The 21,424-nt window shown below is 28.2% G+C and overlaps 2 protein-coding genes across 2 annotated transcripts; one reads left to right on the forward strand and one right to left on the reverse strand.

The window, feature by feature from the left end:
- The first annotated feature begins 527 nt into the window (after positions 1–527).
- LOC145742401 (soluble guanylate cyclase 88E-like) lies at positions 528–4,759 on the forward strand. The gene is made up of 15 exons (XM_082560180.1): positions 528–657; positions 793–876; positions 955–1,103; positions 1,297–1,488; positions 1,725–1,863; positions 1,996–2,118; positions 2,222–2,309; positions 2,434–2,560; positions 2,752–2,881; positions 3,019–3,165; positions 3,416–3,546; positions 3,699–3,871; positions 4,006–4,279; positions 4,412–4,502; positions 4,628–4,759. Exons 1-15 carry the CDS (start codon positions 538–540, stop codon positions 4,757–4,759), a joined length of 2,100 nt encoding a protein of 699 aa, XP_082416306.1. The 5' UTR covers positions 528–537.
- Positions 4,760–5,677: 918 nt separating this feature from the next.
- LOC145741159 (phosphatidylinositol 4-phosphate 3-kinase C2 domain-containing subunit beta-like) lies at positions 5,678–21,161 on the reverse strand. Its single transcript, XM_082558689.1, has 35 exons — positions 21,024–21,161; positions 19,811–20,536; positions 19,328–19,543; positions 19,117–19,151; positions 18,810–18,849; positions 18,647–18,705; positions 18,387–18,519; positions 18,122–18,208; positions 17,702–17,822; positions 17,409–17,520; positions 17,091–17,167; positions 16,781–16,850; positions 16,301–16,469; positions 15,537–15,646; positions 14,838–14,983; positions 14,388–14,513; positions 14,062–14,205; positions 13,571–13,750; positions 12,959–13,137; positions 12,498–12,636; positions 11,970–12,158; positions 11,620–11,757; positions 11,307–11,454; positions 10,983–11,075; positions 10,510–10,639; positions 10,150–10,286; positions 9,800–9,969; positions 9,326–9,482; positions 9,012–9,121; positions 8,539–8,752; positions 7,905–8,032; positions 7,719–7,836; positions 7,205–7,369; positions 6,749–6,874; positions 5,678–6,470 (listed from the first exon to the last, which is right to left on the reverse strand). Exons 1-35 carry the CDS (start codon positions 21,097–21,099, stop codon positions 6,288–6,290), a joined length of 5,151 nt encoding a protein of 1,716 aa, XP_082414815.1. The 5' UTR covers positions 21,100–21,161; the 3' UTR covers positions 5,678–6,287.
- Between the last annotated feature and the right edge of the window lie 263 nt (positions 21,162–21,424).

Raw genomic sequence — 21,424 nt, forward strand, 5'->3', positions numbered from 1 at the left:
TTGATTTTTAATCAATAGGAAACAGAAAACTACGATTAAACATATGTCATTGACAAAAGCAAAATATGCATTACCCCAACGCCAATTATTTTTTTATATTGGTATAATATTTTTTTGTGCTTTAATTGTTTATTAAGGCTAGCTGATACAAAATAAAGTATAGGCCTTTTGCATTTACATATAAAAATAAGTTAACTATATTTTAGCCATGATATATTTTAACCAAACATTTTTGACTTGGAATTAATGTTTAATTATGCGTCGTTTTTTTATTTACATATTTTATTGACAACTATTCAATGCAAAACATGTGCAACTGAATGTGATTTTCTGTCGAAATGCATTTGACAGGTACAGCAAGAAGCACTTTAATCCAGTTTGTCTACATTACATAAAGTCAGTTCAATTTAGAGTGTGTTTAAAACAGAAAGACTTATAAAATCTTACAAGACCGATATTTAAATGGTCATTTTCTGCCCAAAACTTAAATATAAAACTATAGTTTAGATTTTTAACTAGTGAACCTTATTCGATAAAATGTATGGTCTATTACTTGAAAGTATAATTGATTGTATTCACGAAGAATGGGGAGAAGGAACTTGGATGGAATTATCAGATGCTGTTGGAATTGACAGCGTTGGATTTTCTATTCACAAGGTTAAGTATAAACGTTTAGAGAATAATTTATTTAATTATACATAATTATAAATGTTGATGACCTTTTTTTACTTTACATAACATAAAACATGTGAGAATTACTAATTTTAAAAGTAAACTAAACATTAATTTTAGGTCTACGATGAGGATGTAGTCCCAAAAATTGTCCAAACTCTTTCAAAAATTATTCAACTTAGTGAAGGAGATATCATGGCCAAGGTACTAATTTTTTATACACAGACATATAATATAATTCGGGTAATATTACTGTAACTAATATTTTATTTTATTTTTAAGTTTGGAGGTCATTTTATGACGTTTGTAGCTGGTTATGGTTACGATCAAATTACAAAGGTTTTGGGACGAAGTATTTGTGATTTCGTCAACGCACTTGACAATCTCCACGACTATATCAGTAACTTGTACAAAGATATAAAACCACCAAGGTACTTATAATACTAAAACTGCTAAGTAGGAATAGCTAGCTTTTTCCGCAGCAAAATACTTTACTATTAAATAATTGAGCATTGTAAAAGTTCCTTTAAAAATTGTAGATTGTCAAATTTACCAATGCTTGATAAACAGCATGATCGAACCATATTACAAACCTTTGAATTCTGTTCAACCTTTTATTTTTAGTTTCTATGTTGAAGAGGAAGACCCAAATGGATTAACATTTCACTACAACACTTCCCGAAAGTATTTTGGTTATATTCACTACGTCAAGGGTTTGATGGAGTCGGCTGCTGCCATATATTACAACCTTCCTGACGCTGTTGTAGAAGTTATCAAGCAGGAAATGCTGGATGAAGTTATGCATGGTGTAATCAGGTATTAAAGTTACCGAATATAATTTGTGGTCTGTTTTTGATATAATTTTATAGAGTTCAGAGTCTACTTTTATATTTTTTTTAAACTATGTAACACGGTATTAAGAATTTAATTTGATGAAGCTCCTGCCTATTTTTAATCGAATTGATAGTTAAACATGATTTTTATAATTTAATACAATAAAATATAAAGGCACCTCGACAAAGAAACTTTTAAATTTAAAAACCTGTGTTTAGGATCAATTTTCAGAACTGTAGCGTAGGCGGGCAAGGTCCCTGGATGCCAGCTTTGTCTGAGCTACGATCAACCACTCCAGTCAGTGTGAACAGCAACGTGGTGTTTAACTCGTTCCCGTTTGCCATTATTTTTAGCGAGGTAAAAATCAACAAGATATGACTTAAACAAGACATAAAATAATATTTAATAAAACAGAAATTTTTTTAAATAATATACACGATAATTTTTACATGTATAAAGTTTTAAATTTTTTATATTATGTTGTTTTAGAACATGCAAGTATTGACTTGTGGTGCTGGTGTAGTAAAAACTTTTCCAACATTGGTAGGAAAAAAGATAACCGATTTTTTTATTTTGACTAAACCGATTGGAATGACTCTTTCCTGGTCTTTTGTAAGTAAAAAAATAAGCCTATTTTGTAGAGTAGATACTAAACAATATAAATTAATAATGTAATTGCCACTAGCAAAATCAACTATTTTGTTAATTGATTTAGATGAAAAATCGACCAGTTAATGTTTTGGTGGAACTAACGTCAACTGTTGCATTATGGGCAGAATACGAAGAATATCTAAGGTCCCAAGGTAAAGAAAGCCAAGTTTTTATTTTTCGATGCATATATATATAAAAGTACTTTGCACAGAAATCTGTATAAAATAGCTATCGTTTTAATGGCAAATCACAACAATACAGTTAATTTTTTTTTAGAAATCTTGGATTCTGAGCAGCCACCGCCGCCGCCAATCCAACGAGATGATTCAGTTCGATTAAAGCTTAGAGGCACAACAGCTTTCTTAGAAAGTTGGAATGCAGTTGTGTTTATGTGTACTCCTGTGTAAGTAGCAAACTGTAATGTATGTGTTAATCTTACGTCAAACTGTATAAGTAAAAATAAATAAAAAGCTACCACATTCAGATAAATTGTCTAAAATATAATTAATTTTATCACGTTTTCTTCGTTAAATTAAAATGCTTTATTTTTGCCAAGCACGTTCTTTTTAAATATAAATAATTTAATGTTTATAGATTTGACAACATGGATATTATGAAAGATGTTGGTTTGTACATTAGTGATTTAAGTTTTCAAGATTCGCTTCAGATGTTGTTGATGGCAGGTCCGCAACATTCAGCAGAACTTAAAATTGCATTGGACATGGTAATCATCAGTTAAACATTGATTTTATTTACTATAACGTACTCCATATTTAAATTTTTATTTCAGAAATTTTGCACTTAAACTAACAATAACGATCTAACCTATAACTTATTGCAACTTACGTGTCAATTTACTAGGAGCAAGCGAAAACGGCAAAAATGGAGAAGACGTTGGACGATCTCGAAAAGGAAAGCAAGAAAACTGATGCTCTTCTTTTTTCGATGATTCCCAAAGAAATAGCAGAGCGGTTGAAAAAGGGTGGAAACGTATCAAGTATAGCAGAGGTAAATTCAACTTTTATATAAAGTTTAAATATGGTTGCCCAAATCGTACACCATAGAAAATAACAAACCGAATGTTCATGGATATAACTTTCTCTAAAGCTTATAGTTATTGTTAATGAAACAGCCCGCACAAAATTACAGAAAAGTGACGGGAATAATATAACATTGATTTTAATACATTATGTAACACTGGGCTTATGTATAAGAGCTGTCAAAATCAGATTCTTAAATCAATAAATTAACTTTGCAGATGTTTCCTGACGTAACAGTGTTGTTTAGTGACATCATTGGCTTCACAAACATCTGTACTAGGATTACACCAATGGAAGTCGTTGCTGTTTTAAACACCATTTATACAGTTTTTGATACGTTAAGTGAAAGGTAAAATAATTATGTTGTCTAAAAATAGTTCAACTTTATGCAAAACTTGATTACTATCACCAACATTAAACAATGTTTATGTATTTCTTTGTACCTAATAAATATAAAAACTAGTTTACAATGTATAAGATTTGAAATTCATTTTTTTGCAGATATGGCGTATTTAAAGTGGAGACCATTGGCGACGGATACGTCGCGGTCTCGGGAGCCCCGGTCCCAACAAAAGTTCACGCGCAACGTATTTGCGACATGGCTCTTGAAATGCAAGGAGGAATAAGACATGTAAAAAATCCGGCTGATGGAAACAACATAAGAATTCGAATTGGTAAATAATGTCACATAAAAATTCGTAACTGAATTAAATTAAAAGAATGTGCTAAATAAAGAATAACCAATTACTCATTGGCTTACCACCTACTTCACAAACTGCTGTTAATTATCCCCTTTTTTAATTTCAAGGTATTCATTCGGGTGGTGTCGTGGCCGGTGTTGTCGGGCATAAAAAGATAAGATATTGCTTGTTCGGCGATACTGTGAACACAGCGTCGAGAATGGAAAGCACCGGCAAGGGAGGTGAGATTCACATCAGCAAAACTGTTCGCGATCAGCTGATCAACACGGGTGATTACGTCATAAAAGATCGAGGTATCATATATGTGAAGGGTAAAGGTCAAATGCGAACGTATTGGCTTAACGGAAAGAAAGGGAAATTCATTTCTATTCCAGGATCCAGGTATAAAAGTTAACATTTTGTTAGGTTAACAATTTGATCTAAATTTTTTCTTGCAACATTACCTTTGTTAGGCAATTATAATGGCTATGTATACATGGATGAATATTTTAAGTTGTTATTTCAAATATTTAGCTTTGTGGACGCTACTTCATTGGTTCCCGCAAATAATCAGAAAAATACAGACGATGACGACGAACTCTCACAAACACAGGGCGACCAACCGGTAAGCTTACTTTTTATACCATTATAACAATAATTTATTGTGTTTTAACCATATCAAACTCTTTGTTCTGTCCTGTGGTGTATTTAAAAAAATAAAACCCCAATTTTGAATACTTAATAACCAAGAACACACATGGTCTGCCACAGAACTTTCGAAAAACATTTCAGAAGATAGCAAACGTGCGAAATATGACGATTCGAGATTACCAGGAAAAGAATTATCCCGAAGATACCGCCGGTTTGGAATACCAACGTTAGTTTATAATATTAGCTAATGGGAATATTTTGATCTTAAGCTGTAATACAATAAATAACCTATAAAATGTAAATAAGTAGCCTATAGAATACAATCGGTCAGATGATATTTTGTATAAGGCTTTCAATTTAACGACAATTAAAACAAGTTACTACAGAAAAATGTGTTTTTTTTTAATCATTTTTTTTCTTTTTTTGTTATTCAGGTGGTTTTGAATCGTCAGTCAACCCGGCGTCGAAAACAAATCACGTTGATGATAACGCGGAATATGATCATGATGCAGAAGTGGGAGCAACGCCCACGGTTTCTAATGACACTCAGGAAGACGAGGACGACTCGAGAATGGAATCCCATCTTGGGTTCGTGACCAAGGTGCAATCTATGGGATTGCGTTTAAAGAAGATAAAACATTCTGGAAATTCTTCTGTTTGCAATTTGCTTTAAAATTTGTTGTTTTAATGAAATGAGGGTAAATGGATCAAAACCTGGGTGAAAAATATGCCGAAGTTTAAACGTTTTGTAAATTGTTTTTATTGTAGATTGTACTTACCTAATGTGTGATGCATTATTCTTTATTTATTTCATATCGCAACATTTTAGAAATTCTTTAAAATCCTGTTTAAAATTAAAAAATCAATCTTTGTTTATCAACGATTTAGTTTAAAAAACATAGCATGGCGATTTTGCTTTCCAGTATTTACTGTTTTGTGTGTGCAGTGCTGTAAATAAAACAATTTTAAAAATTTGGTATTTTTTGCTAGTAAGAACAAAAATAAAATTGAATTTTTCGTTTTTGGCCTGGTGGAACCAAAAACAAGTTTATCAAAAAATAATCCGATAACATTACGATAAATCAGTGCATAATTGTATTTTAAACTTAAAAAAATCAAGAAAAAGTATTTTAAGTACAATAGAGTATTTATAAAAATATAATAGATTGCCTTAATAAGCTGAAAAAGAACCAAATTTAAAGGTTAATTTTTCTTTTACATCAAAAAATATTAAACATAAAGTAAATCTCAAATATAATTAGGTAAAGCAATATAATTTTAAACAAACTACAATTTATTAAAATAATCAAAAAAATAAGAATCTCTTGCAATTTTGATAGCTTTTATCTTGGTAGGATTGTCATAAAATATAATACAGAAAACTTGCAGTGCAATTTTAACAAAAAAGATAGAAAAGGGGAATGTAGTAAAATAACCTTAAACAGATGAATTCAGCTCACTATATAGAAATGATTATAAATATAAAAGACTAATTATGAACCAGTGAATATTAGTTTGGGGGAATACAAGTTAAATTTTTTTTTAGAAAATTCTTTTTTAAAAAGAGAAAAAATTGTGATGAAGTGTCTTTTTCAGTGGTTTGTATTTAATTGGCAATTTTAAGGTTTAAATAAATCAAAAATGCAGTTTTACGTATTTACAGCTTTAAAGATTAGTTTTATACGCGATTATTGCGGTTATTTAAGCGCAGTTTTGCAATTTTTTAAATTTCATAATTTTTAAAACACCAAAAATTTCTTTATTTTGTGAACGAATTTGATTTTAACTTAAACCATTTTGTTGTCTCAGTAGTCAGATCATAATCAGACATTGTTATAACTGCTTTGCCCATAAAATCGTTTTCCTGCAATTGTTCGTAATTCCAAACGCTTAAGAGCAGTTCGCTGGACTTTATCTCTTTTAGGGGAAGCTTGTAAACAAGCTAAAAGATGAATGTAAAGGTAAACTCAAAATGTAAAATAATTAAGCACCGAGCCAACACTTAATCAGCAGCATTATTATCGGGCAATTACAATCTTTAATATTCCAAACTATTAAAATATGTTTAGGTCGTGAAGTCGACTCTATGTTTAGGTAGTGAAGTCGACCTTTCCACAACGAGAAAATTTAAATATAAATTAAATGAAAATAAAAAAACGGGTTATAAAGTCAAGTAATTAAGATTTTATTACAGAACATTTGTTCCGTTATAAAACTTACCATTTCGTTATAAGTCGGGTGTAATGTTTTTCGTGCCACTTTAGTTTTACGTTTAGTTGAGTGAGTGGGATCAGGTTTGAGGTAAGTTTTAACATAAGGGTCAGGATCATGTCCATTAACTGGTGACTAATTAAAAATAAAAAATAATTCAAGTTGCATTATATATTTTGAGCAAGATCTTTTATATTACTAAAGTTGATAAAAAACTTGAAAATATTTATTTATGAAGATCTAAATTGAAGTATAACCTAACTAAGAATCTAAAAAAGTAGGCATAATAGTTAATAAACATAAAATAAAACAAAAATTAAGTATTATTACTCATATTTTTAAACTTAAGGTAAACAAAAAACTATACTTTAAAATAAGGCCCTCTAAAAACTAAGCAAGGGCTATTTTAGCTGTAATGCTATAGTATTTAAGTTAATAATAAACTAATTCAAATGTTGTAGTTACCAGATTTTTGCAATGTTGAATCATAATATAAAAAGCTCCGTGCTTGTAATGAAAAGAGATTTTTGCTTCACCTTTCACTGTTAAATCAGGTGATTTTAAAGCTGGTTTAATTTGCTTTTCCTCATCACGTAATATAGCATAGAAGAAAGTGTAAACAAGGTCATGCTGTAACCAAAATAAAATTCAATAATAAAAAATGACTGGCCTGCTAAAAATATGCTCAAATTTAAAAGTTAAATGTAAAAATATTAACTTAAATTTATAGTAATTAGTTGTTTTAATATCACTAACAAGTGTTAATTAGTTGTTTTATTATTACTAATAGTATAGAGTAAGGACTAAAAATAAACTCAACAAGCAGTAAGTAATATCAAATGAACAATAGTGCTTTATAAACTATACAGTCATAGTTATGTATGTGCTTTTGGAAAACATATAAATTTTATTTAAATGGCAATAATATAATCCAACTGTGATGTAACCTGTGGTTTTGTATTGTAGTGCATAAACTTACCATAGCAATAGGTCTAGCTGAACGAAATAAGGCAACAAGATAGGAATTTAATTTTAATTTTCTTCTTTCAGCTACTTGTTTAACTTGTGATCTACCAACCACTACACTGTTCGAAAAACTTAAAACACATTTAAATTAGTGATACCATTTTGTTTAACAAAATTAATTTTTTTTAAGGAAAAATACCTAGGTAATTTTGCTGGAAACACATAAGATAGTTTGCGATGCAGTTCCTCAAATTCATCAAATGTACGAAACACGTAAGTTTCGTTGGAGGATGACATTTTTTCTTTGGTTACTTTCACACAATACATCTACAATAAAATTTAATGTTTTTAGATTTAAAAAAATTATAATATTCTTTTTTTTAAAAAAATACAAAATAAAAAATAAATGGTCTAACAAAAAAACAGTATTTTAAACATAACACAAAATTCTATGTTAAAAAAACAACATTAACATGGGAGTATATACAAACCAACAACAAGAAATTATTCTAAGCATAAACAAGATACAATGCTTGAATTCATACAAAAACAACTATAAAATTTACACAGTAAAAAAACAACTTAAAAAAATCATACAAAAACAGCAATAATAGCTAGTCAGTAAAAATTAACTTATCAATACACACAAAAAAAACTATTAAACCTAGACACTAAAAAAAACTAAAATTCATATAAAAAAACATAAAAAGAGACGATAATAAAAAACCTTAACATAAATACACAATAAAAATACAACCCCAAAACCACACCAAAAAAATTAAATTTATTTTCAAAATACCAAATACTTGTATATTATTACTCTATTAACTCACATAATATTTCTCAGGACTGTATCGCTTTTGATATCCGACAACAGAGGCAGATGTAATCACACCTTCTTCTTCCTTGTAAGGTCTTAACTGTGGTGCAAATGAGAGAGTCGATTTTTCTTCTTCTGAATTATTGTTACTAAATCTCATCTGAGCAAGATTGTGGATGAAAAAGTTGAGGCGAGTGAAAGACGAGGATAAACTTGATTCGATCAACCTTGAAATTTAAAACATAAAAAAATAAAAACTTAAAATTATGCATTTCAATAGTGCTTATTAAATATACTAAAAAGTCTTAATTGTCAATATTGTATGCTTTTTCTGATCAATTGTACTTTACGACTCTAAGGAAAACTTGGGGTTGCAGCAAACCAGAAAGAATAAGCCAGAATGAGCCCAAGGTTATACTTAAACCGTACTTTTTACTGTATTAACAACATAGCTTTAGCTGTAAGTGTAATACAAGCCGAACTTACCTAGTAAACATGGTAGTTGCTTCTGTATCACTTGCATTTGGTTTAAGAGCATCATAAACATATTTCAAATCTGATTTATCACTTAACTCAGGTATACCACACTGCATCATCTGTAACATAAAAAAAGATAGTAAAATATTATAAACTTATCTATTTTAATATTTATGCATTACATGCAGTTAGGCAATATTATCCATAAAATATAAATCGTAAATAAAAAAAATTCTTTGACATTCTAAAAAAGTTACTTAAAACTTTTTGCATCAAAATGTGAACACCAAACTTTTGCAATAAAACATGTAAAAAATACTAACCAAAGATAGTAAATCAATTATGACATTTGACTGCTTGCGAACTATGTTAAAAGCCTTGCAGCAAATATCAACGAAGTCTTGAAACTGAGAGCTTGGTTTGTCACCCCCATTTATCACATAAGCCATATCTGATGTTAACACAAAAGGTGCTCGATCTCTGGAGAAAACAAATAAAAAGTATTGCAAAAAATTTAGCACAAAAAACAAAAAACAAACAAATTGTCAAGATATTTTCAGTTTTCAAAGATTTTTTTAAATATTTAATTATCTCTAATTTGAGAAGGCCAACTTTACACTCTTTTTTGTGGTACACAAGATTTATCTCAAATTGTATTTGCCCCATATTTGCTTAACGATTAAACTGTTAAAAGATGTTAAGCTTAGCAGAAGTGTAAAACTTACAGCATTTTTAAAAAGGATTACTTTTAAACCAAAAACTAAGACTTTATTTTATATATTAGTTAAACCCAATACCTTTTTATGTTGCCAAACATTTGAGCGTGGCCTAGAAATCTGGCAAAGTCAATATGAAACAAATGTCCAGTCCTCTTTAACATGATGTTATCATTATGGCGATCACATATACCAAGTACATAAGTTGCAACACAATATCCAGCACATGATAAAGTAAAATTCTCAACAGCCTAAAAAAATAAATAACAAAAAAATAAAATAAAAAAAATGTAAAATTATTTTTATGTGACAAAATTTTTTATAAATTTAAATTAGGCTGATTTAAAAACAAATTTAAATTAAAAAAAAATTTTATGACAACAACTCAATTAGAAATTACTTTTAAAATGCAAATAATAATAATAGTCAACCTTTTCATAGGATAAACCAGTAGGATTATGTTTTTGTAACCACTCAGCAATTGGTCGATCTTTAAAAGCGCCAGTGAGACCATAACTTGATTGTATTTCACGAAAAGTCTTTGAGTCAGAAATAATTTCAACAAATCCTAAAAGAAAAAAATATTACAAAAACCATTTTATGTTGCATTTTTTTAATTTTATTCAGTGTTTTTATTTCAATTAGACAAACACACTGAGTCTAATACAATAGAAAATGTTATATTTTATTTAAATTATTTTAAAAATAAATCTAACACATTGTATATTAAATAAAATTCAATCTGACAATTCAGCAAATTTAAACTAGGCAAAATAAAATAATAAATTTACCTTGCTGATTTCCAGTAGGTAAGCAGTCAAAAGTGACCATCTTAAGATCAAGTCCTTCGTTAATCCACATTTGTTCCATAACTCGTATTAGTTGCATGGTTAAGGCATCTTGCCTTAAATCATCCCCAACCTTTAAAAATAAATTTAATTTATAGTTTAACTTGTGTGTACAATTGAATTTTTTTTAAAAGTATCTATAGCTAGTGATTTCAATTTTTTTAACAAATAAAAGAATTAAACTATTAATGATGAAGCGTAGTGGGCGATATATATATAAGTCTAGTTTATAGGCCTACAAAATAAATAAAATTGGTATTCGAGTAAACTATCCTAGCAATTGTTAGTTGGACCATAATCTGGGGAAAAAAATGCTGACCATATGGCGGCCCATCAGTAAGTTTTTATAAATGCTAGAACTTAATAAAATGTTAATGAGTTTAGTATAATTAAATACAAACTAACAAAAAGGTTACCTTGTACATTATTAAAACATCTTCAAAACCAGGCTCAACATTTTTAAGTGAGATTTTTATTGGAACAGCATTTGATGAGAAAAACGAACAGTTCTGCAAATAAAAGTTCAAAAATAAATCCCAATTCAGCTTTTAAAATTAAATAAAAAACAATAAAAGCTATTTATAGAAATTTTGGACGAAAAATTTCTCATAATATGCTAAAATTAACAAAATAGCTAAATATTAAAAAAATGCAGTAAAATTAAGGTAAAAAAACTTAAATAAAATAACTTAATTAAAAATAATCAAAAACATAATTTTACAAATTAAAAATATTCCCACCTTGACATTAATATCTTGCACCACAACAGCAGCATTAGTTGGAACCCTAAACACACTTCCTCTTATCTTTGCTGAAACTTTGTTGATGTGTTCGTTTAAAACTTGAGATTTCATTGAGTCTTTGGCTCCCTTAACAGACTCAGCAGCCCTAACATTAAAGAAAAAATAAAAAGACCTCTTTTTACAACCCAAAAATTTTCATTATTTTTACATTTAAGATTTAGTTTATATTACATTATATTAATCTAACTAATCTATAAAATTTTTTTCTTATAAAATAAGTTAAAGTTTTAAAAATTTATAAAAAAACAACCTGTGAATTAATTTAAGAAAATAACTTTCTTTTAGAAATTCCTTTTTCATTGCAGCACCACATGATGTCAGTATTGCTGCATGCATTAAAGCATAACGTCGTCCAAATAACATGTCATCTACATTTTCCAGCAATAACCTGAAAAAATAACAAAAACAAATCTCTTTTACTCTACGTTTCTCCGAAAACTTAGAACTGTAAAGTACAAGAGAGAATTAGTGAGAAGTGCAAAAGTATGAGAAAAAATTAGCAAGGACTGTAAAGTATAAAAGAGAATTCGTTGGGACCGTAAAGTACAGAGTAATCCCAAAAAACTTTAATCAATATGCAAAAGTAACAAAAAATCTTGCCAATATAATTTATGTAATATCATGATATTTCCTAACGCCCTTCTTAACACTAATCTGGCCAAGGGTGAATCATGGCGTTGTTCCGACCGCAATGCTTGAACGATTTGTGGCAACCATGACAGTATGTCTACATCACTACCAGCTTCAAGCCATTGTGTTGCAGTAGAGCGCAATACAGAATCAGGATACCTGTTGTTTTTTTGGTAAACAAACTTTTTATTTTTTTGCTGAATAATGTATCTAAGTTGCAAGTTGTACTTTAATTTAGACCAATAAATGTTTTTTATTGTTTTTATAGACTAATTTTTAAGGTAAACATAACTACAAATTTATTAGCACTTAGAAAATAAATATACAAAATCAAATGATCCAAATAGGTTAGTTTTTAATTTATCTAATTCATATTGAATATTATATTAAGTACCCCAATTTTTACTATACAACAAGCATCGATAAATTATTCTGTAATCATTAAAACACTAAAAAATATTTTTAAGCTATAAAACTTTATGCTGTATTACAACTTACTGTGAAGTCAGTAGAGCAAGGGATTCTTCAGGCCTGGGTCTAACAGGCCAGCATCTAAGTAATTGATAGGCTGAGGTTGGATGACTAGTACATGGTGACCAAGTAGGTACACATTCAAGTAAGGTAGGTAGATTAATTCCTGTGAAATTTAAAAACATAACCAAAATTTCAAAACAAAAATAAAAAGGGCATTTCACATATAAGGGTTATGGGAAAGTACGATAAATAAAAAAACGTCTCGTTGTCAGCAAAATAATGTTAAAGCACACAGTTTTCATTGAAAAATCTATTCGGTAAAATGGTTTTCAGCCAATTAACAGTTATTTAACAAAATTGAACGTATTTATGCAAAACCTAAAGCATGTTTTAAACCATAAAATTGATTTTGCAATTTTTCTTAATACAAAATTTTGTTTTTGATAAAATTAAAAATGCATGAAAAACTTTGAATAAAATATCACCTGGTCTTCCATTTCTTGTAGGAGCTGCCACAATGTCTCTATATCTCCACAAAATATTTTTATCTTTCTCTGTTAGTTCTGTTAGAGGACAAGCTGACAATGTTGCTCTTTTTAAGGCTTGTTTTAACTCAGTTTGTGTTTGTACGTCAAGTGTTGTGATTTCTTGCCAGCCAAAACAACTAAAAATAGAAAGTAGATAGTTTTTAATAAAGACGGACTTTAAAAGTTTTATGTTAGTTTGAATTACTTTTATTTTTAGGTTTACAACATACATCAACAAAAATGTTTTTAAAACAGTTCTTACAGATAAATAATCAGTTCTTGCTGATATAAAAAACTGATAAATAATAAACAGCCTACTCCATATTTTGATAACAGTTACCCAAATACTAAAAATTACCTGATTTTACAATAATTACTAGTTACATGGTGTAGTGGCACTTAGATATACTAAACAAGGTCTTATATTTAATCTCTATCGCATTTACACACAGCACCCATAATGACAGTGTAGTGCTAAAGGCACTTCTTTTTGCAGAATCCAAATATAATTTAACAATAAACTATCTAATACATATGCAATGTATTTATTTAACTATAAAATAATCTTACCTTTTCTCATTAAGCTTCGAGTTATCAGAAAACTTGATCAGTTTTTCTCGTTCGAATGAAACATGTAACACAATACTTTCTGGGTTTGTGATGTCACAATCACAGTTAAGGGGGCCTTTGAACGTAGTTTTTTCTTTGAAAGCCCACATTCCAAATATTTCTTCCTCATGTCTCATTACTCTAAAAAATAATAATTAAATTAGTTATTAAATACTGAAAAAGGAGGTTTTAAGTGGTACCTACATGACTAAATGCACATTTATCAAAAAATAAAAATTTTTAAAACATAAATAGAAGTCAACCTAACTAAGAAAAGCAAACGAAATTCTGCTGAGATAGATTTAAATAAGCTTGGTGCAATAAAAAACAGTTTATTTTGGGCTTTTTTTGAATATGGTTTTTCAGTGAAATAATTTTAGTCCAATGGTAGTAATCCTACAATAAGATAGCTTTTAACCATTCTATACGAAATCCCCAATTTTTCCTTTTACCTATTATGATGAAATAAAGGAATATTAAGCCACCCTAAACGCTTTGATGTAACTTTATCTTCACCAGAAACAACTGTTCCAAATAACACGAGTCTCAAAGCAGCCTCTAAGGGTAAATCTTGAATTTTAACATCCAGAGTTACCCTAAAATAAAAATTTATAAAAAATTCAGATAAAAAATAAAAACTTTAAATTTATAAATAAAAATTATACATAAAAATAATTGTAAAAACATAAATGTTTGAAACATCACAAAAAATATGCCAATTTAGTTAAATTTTAAATTAAAAACATTTTTAGAAGTAATCAATATAATTTTGAATTACCTAGCTTTCCACACCAGTCTTGGAAAAAAACTTTTTAAAATTTTTACAGCTTTTGTTGCAATTCTTTTTTGACCAAGTTGTGATTCGCCAAACCACAGCGATGCAGCAACATAGTATTCCCCATACCTTTAACAAGTCACCATTATTTTTATAAATTATAGTACATAATAATTAATTGATATTAAAAACAAGTCATTGTCAATATACAAATGTACATAGCTGATGTGTATTTTTTTTCCACACAATAATTATATTTTAAAGGTGGCTTACTATTTTTTTAAAGTTATATCAATATTTTTAGTACTAACATAGCAATCATATGTAATACACGAAAACTATATTAAAAAAATATTATTTATTTGATAAAAAAATTAAAATTATACAATAGGCCTCCATCAAGCTTATTTGTTGTGGTCTATTATAAATTTGCTTTAATTAATAATTGCTTACATATTCTCCCATGCTTTTGGTATGCGATGAGCTGATAAAACATTAACACTAAAACTACCAGGTATGTCTGTGGATGACACAAAATTTTCTTTAGTAGAAGAACTTCTTGAATTTGAAGCAGAAGAATAAGCATCAACTTGATATGCCTATAACACAAAACATTTTTCAAGTTTTTTGTAAATATTAAAAAATTACAAAACTATGTTTAATATATGAATAAGCTTTAAGCATCGTTTAATTTTCAAACATTCAAAGCAGATTTAAAAAAAAAACAAGTTAAATTTATAGACCTTACAATAACAATTTAGATTTTTACATAAAGTATTATCACAGATTATATTACAGCACAGTGTTATGAACTTTATTGTCTTTATCACAAATCAATTTAAAGTTATAAAAATATGAGATTGTTACAGAAATGCATCATAGTTGTATACCCTATACGTAATTGCATAAAATTTAAACTTTATTTAAAAATATAAATGTTATACAAAAAGGATTTATTTGGCAGTATAATACATATATCAATACAAGTTTTTATTATCCATGCTATAAAATTAAGCATTGAACAAATTGTAAAAGTTATTTTAATATAGAATTTAAAATCCTACACAATGTAATGTAAACTTATTACATTTCCTCTTAATCACAATCTGATGACAAGTAATACTTGTATTGACATAGGAAAAGTAAAATCACCTTGCAATATAATTCTGTCATGTCGAGAAGCGATGATGTCACTTCCTCCAGAGCACTTCTGACATCATCTAATTTTACTGTGATGTCATTGGTTGCTAATGGCACATCGACTACAAAACATATTAGGCAAAAATAAAAAGTTTAGCTAAACAGTTGTGATACAAATAATATAAACTTTGTTTATGTATATAATAATAAATAAAAATGCAGCTATTTAATATATGGGCATTATAGCGTATGTTTTAATTTACAGGTTTATATTAAATGCCTTTTTTATTACCTGCATAGATCAGAAGTTAAAAATAGTAAACTGTATTTGCTTTAAACAAATTTAAGCTGTACAAACACAAACAATAATTCTTTTATATATGGCCCAACTTAAATTAGAATGCTTTAAATGTCAATTTAATGCCCTTGTGTATAGGACAAAATATATCGGCGCCCTTTACGAATTTATAATTAAATAAAAAAGACAAAGCTATGTGATTTAACTGATAAATTAAATGTATATAAAATAGTTTAAATTAAATACCTTTGATTTAGGTTTTATTTAAATACTATTTAAATAAAAAACTGCTGTTTGTAATGTGCGGGTAAATTATCATAGTTATATATTAGATATGAGTTGTAACCATATAAAAATAATCAAAATGCAGTTTGTAGGGCTGAAAATTAACTAGTTTCAATTTAACAAGCAATTGATAATAATTGTAACAAATTTTTAAATAAAAAATATAATACATTTATAGATTAAAAAAGCTTACGCAAAGTATCGGGTTGAGTTTGAACATTAGGTTTGGTAACTGCCAATTTCAATTTATCCAGTTTGTCAGTCAGGTCACATAACTCCAAGTTGTTCAAAGCAAAACAAGCTGCCTTAATAGATTGAATTACTCTTTCGAGATTTTGTTGCAAGACTTGTGTTCGCTCATTCTATATTAAAAAAGCTTTTTTAGTTCACTATCACATTTAACTTTGTCATAAATACACACAAACACTTTGTAAGTTATACTTAGAAAGTACTTGGTAACAGTTATTACTTGGTAACAAGTAGACCAGTTCTGTAGACATAACTTTTGTCATGTTTGTACATTTAAAATTTATTGCTTTAATTTTAATAAAAAACCTAAATTAAAATAAAGGAAAAAAACTTATGATATCATTACAAAAAAATGTGCATTTATATTGTTAGTATATTTAACTTTAGGACAATGACAAAACCAAAATAGAAACTTTTTTTTTACTTTTTTAATTTCATTTAGTAAATTTTCGGCTTCCTTGTAAAAAGCTTCAACCAAAACTTGAACATCTTTTCTAAAAAAAGTAAAAAACTCTTTAAAAAATGATTCAAACCTTACAATACATACATTTAAAAACAAAATAATTAACGATCCATTATAAATTAATTGTCTGCCTCACTCTGCCTATATATATGTTATATTGATTATATATAAATATAACAATCCATTTAATTGAACTTTCATATTTTCGCACAAAGGTGGTAAAATTATTTAAAAGATTGTTAATTATGAAGAACTATAACAAAAAGAATACCTGCTTATTATAGAAATTGGTTTCTTTATTAATTCGAAGAAATCTTTAGAAAATGTAGTTTTGCTATCATCTTCTGCCTAAATATATTTTATAAGTTTTAATTGATGCAGTCAATTCACAAACTACTCTATATTTATTTTCATATTTATTTACAATAATATTAGGCAAGCAACTTATTTTGTTGAAAATTTTGTTTAAAATTTTCTGCAGCAAGGAATCATGATTAGGTAAATTAAATTATATATATCTATATATATAGTATAAAAAATTATAGCTATGTATTTTTTTTATGCCACAATTTTAAACAGAAATACTTACTGTGCGCCTTAGGGAGCGATTAACTTTGCTTTTATGAACTAATTCCAACTGAAGTTCTTGATCGTATTTGCAACATTCTTGAACATATTGGTACAAGCCCAAACGTGTTTTACTAAAAATAGAATAAAAACATGGTCGCAGATAAAGGTTCAAGTATTTCTAAAGCAATATTTATAACCAGACAGAATAAAACGAAGTTTAACTAAATTCAAAATAGGAGATACATTATTTCAAAATTATTTTAGCAAAATTTTCATAATTATTATTTAATTTTAATTTTTTTAAATGCAAACCTTATTAAGTATTCTTGTTCACCGACAATCTTAAAAAAGTAATCCTCCAAATTAATAATGGAGATGTCTTCATAAGCAATACACAGAGCTTGGCTTACTATGTGTTCTACTGATGCATTAACTGCAATAAAATAACTAATTACAAAATAAATATTTACAGATAAACAATTATATCGCATGTGTTACAGTAATGGAATGGTGTAGTAAAATCTCACACATTAAATAAAAAAGAATGTTAAAGTCTAGCTTTTAAAGCAAAAAGCAATCTGTTAATAGGAATTTAAGTTTATTTAAATATACAATAAAACTATATGTATTAGATATTGCAAACTATTTTAAGTATAATAAAGATATTTTTTATTAGACACACTTAATTATAACAAGTTTTGTGCCAGCAGTTTTACAAAGAAATATATTTACCATCACATTCAAATGTAACAGCTTGTTCAATCCCATCAGCAAGAACAGATATTCGAACACTCATGTCTTCTTCATTATTTTGATGATCTAAACATCAAGTAAAAAATTAAGAGAAGCAACTAAAAAAGGTATGAATATGTGAAAATTAAAAAAATCAACAAAAAAAAGAACTTAAATCCTAAAAGAATTTTTAGCAAACTAAGCAAATTTTTTTGTGGTTATATATATAAATATTTTAAATTTACAACCTCAAATGTAATGATACCTTCAGTGTTGTTCATTAAACTAACAACGTGACCGGGATTACAGAGTGCATCTTTTTCATCAAACCCACGACGTAACAATGAAACCATGTTGACAAATCGTTCCAACTCAGACAGGTTGTCTTCAACAGATGACTACAATGAATGAAAACTTGTTAAATTAAAATTTTTATTTAATCTACCTTCGAAGTGTTGAAACATTCTTTTCGGAAGTACAAATATTTTTTTTTTTAACTTTTTTTGCAAAATATATTTGAGTTACCTGTTCTTTTGAAACTTCATTACCAACAAGTAAACTTAAGTGATTGCTTTGTTCAGAAACTGTTTAAAATAAAATAAATAATTAATATTAAGCAACTTTCATTTTTACCCAAACGTAATTTATACACAATTACCTTAATTTAATACTTAAAATTTATTTCTACCTTGGCTTGTGCTAGGTTCAACAAACTTTAAAGTCTTTTTCTGAAAAGAAAACATCACCTTAGATTTAATCAAACCACTGTTATTGTAACAAAAGTTCCAAATACATTTGAAGGTTTCAAATCACAATTTAAAAAATAAAGAAGTTTAAATAACTTCCTGAATTGATTGTTATTAGTTAAGGATTGGTGAAATCATAATAATAGTGCATCAAGCAAGGTCAATTTTTGATTACATCATCACATTCACAAAAACAATATAGCACAAAAATAAATAAAACTTTCAAATTTGTTTTTTTGGTATAAGTACCTTAGGTAAAGTTGGTGCTACAATATTGGATGAACCTGGAAAATAAAAAAAAGGGTTAAATATCGTTTTAATTTTAAAGTACATTTCTAACTAAACAAAAATTATAGTATAAACATAAGACATTGTTAAAAAAGTTAGAGTTAAAATTTACTCTATAAAGTGAATAAATAAGCTATAGAAAGATAAAATAAAACAAAGGCCAATAGGTTACTTGTGCTTAATGGATCCAATTCTAGCCAATTTGGTTTAGATTGTGTCGAGTTTTGATCATCAGAGAAAAGATTGTTTGCGTGAGATTTGGTGATCGGTTTTACTACCTCTGTTGTATTGTCTTCATTTAACCAACTATCAAAAATATTGTTGAATGCTTCTACGTCAACTCTTCGTTCCGGAGATGATTGATTTGAATTTGATTTATTTTTTAAACCTAGATTAATTTTAATGGTAATGACATAATAAAACCATTATTGTAAACGATTATTAAAAATTTAAAAAAATGTCATTTGTGATTTACAAATTGACGCGAGCAAATATTAGTTAAAACTATACTATGACAATAAAAATCAACTTGTAACAACTAACATTCAAGATAAGTTTACAAACAAAACTTATATTATATATACAAAAAAATATTTTTATTTTGTTTTAAAAATTAATAGTGTTGTAGTTTTTATACAAAAAAAGAACAAATTACCATCTGGTGTAGAAAAGCCAGGTTGCAGTGTTCCAATGCTTGCATTTCTATGTAAAGAAGGTTTAGAAACAAAATCAGTTTCAAAGTTATTCTCATTCAAATTTCCCCAGGAGGATGGACGGGGCATTGTCGAGTTAAAAGCATTAAGATTGGGTTGTGATTTGTAAGAAGTGTTTATAGCTGGTTTGTTTAGTTGTGGTACTGGATAATACATTGAATTTGTAGGTACATTCTTTCTGGGTTGAACACCGTGTTTAGGTTGATTGGTAAACATATTTGACAGATGTTTATATTGTGGCATAGTTTGAGATTGTTGATGAAAAAACGAATTGGTTTGAAGATTTTGCCATGTATGGGATTGTTGACCAGGAACACTTGGTTGAAAATTTGAAGCAAATTGATTGTTAAAATATGAAGAATGAGCACTTTGTGATTGCAATGTAAAGGAAGTTTCTGAACTTAAAGAGTTTGGTTTGGAATTAAACAATGATAATACACTGTCTTTCGTTTTATCATATTCATCAGTGATGTTATTGTTTACAGATAAAGTTGGTTCAGAAGTTTCAAATAACGTCCAGTTCAATTTTGTTTCTTTATTGTGTTCGTTGTTAAAAGACATTAAATCTGCATTATCAGTGTTAATAGTTTTTGACACATTTTGATTTGTTTTTTTGTTGGTACCAATGTTGCAATTGGGATTACTTATTCCAGACAATAATAATGATTCTAAAATAAAGTTTTGTTTTTTTTGTATATATCTTTATCCTCGATGTGGGAAAGTCGAATGCGCGACTTAAACATAGAGTAACATCAGTTACTCCGACCCAGTCTCGAGTTGCCTGTGGCAATTTGGAATATTATAAAGATTATAATTGCCCGATAATTACGTTGCTGATTAAGTGCTGACTCAGCAGGAGTTCAAACCGTTTATAGCGCCTTACTCAAGGGCGCTACAGCATGAGAGCAGTGGGGATTGAACCCACGACCTCATTAGTGGTGTAGCAAGTGTTCTTACCACTACACCATGCTGCCGGTCAAGTTGTATATGCATAGTGTTAATTTATGTTTCGTAATGTATAATTCCATTTAGTTAAAAAATACTTCTGCCTTTAAATACCAAATATTACTTGTACGCCATTAAATAGTTGAGTACTTTTAAGTTTTGGTTAAATTTAAAACTTTAGTTACATATAGAGCTCTCAAAATAGATTACCTTGCATGTTTTTGTTTCTTTTCATTTTCTGCATGGCCTCTGCCTCCATTTTTAATGCTGTTTTGATATCAGACATTTTTTAATTCTTATGGCTAGCTAAAACAATTTAAAAAAAGAAAGATTTAAAACTGTCAAAACAATTTTGGGGATTTACGTTGAAAGAAAGTTTTGGTAAACAAATCGGTAGAAATTATAACATCACTCTGAAATGTCGAACAATAGTAACTGTTGCGTCACAATGGTAACTGTTTTGTGATAATGTCGATTATTTCGTTACAAATTTTTTTAGGCGCCAAACTGTTATAAAAAAAAACCGCCAAGCTTTTCAGCGCGAAAACCGGCATCTATTTTACCTAGTCTAAAAAGTCAGACATTAGTCGCAGAAATATTGTTAGCGTTTT

The sequence above is a fragment of the Corella eumyota genome, chromosome 2 (assembly GCF_963082875.1).
Source record: "Corella eumyota chromosome 2, kaCorEumy4.1, whole genome shotgun sequence".
Classification (NCBI taxonomy): Eukaryota; Metazoa; Chordata; class Ascidiacea; order Phlebobranchia; family Corellidae; genus Corella; species Corella eumyota.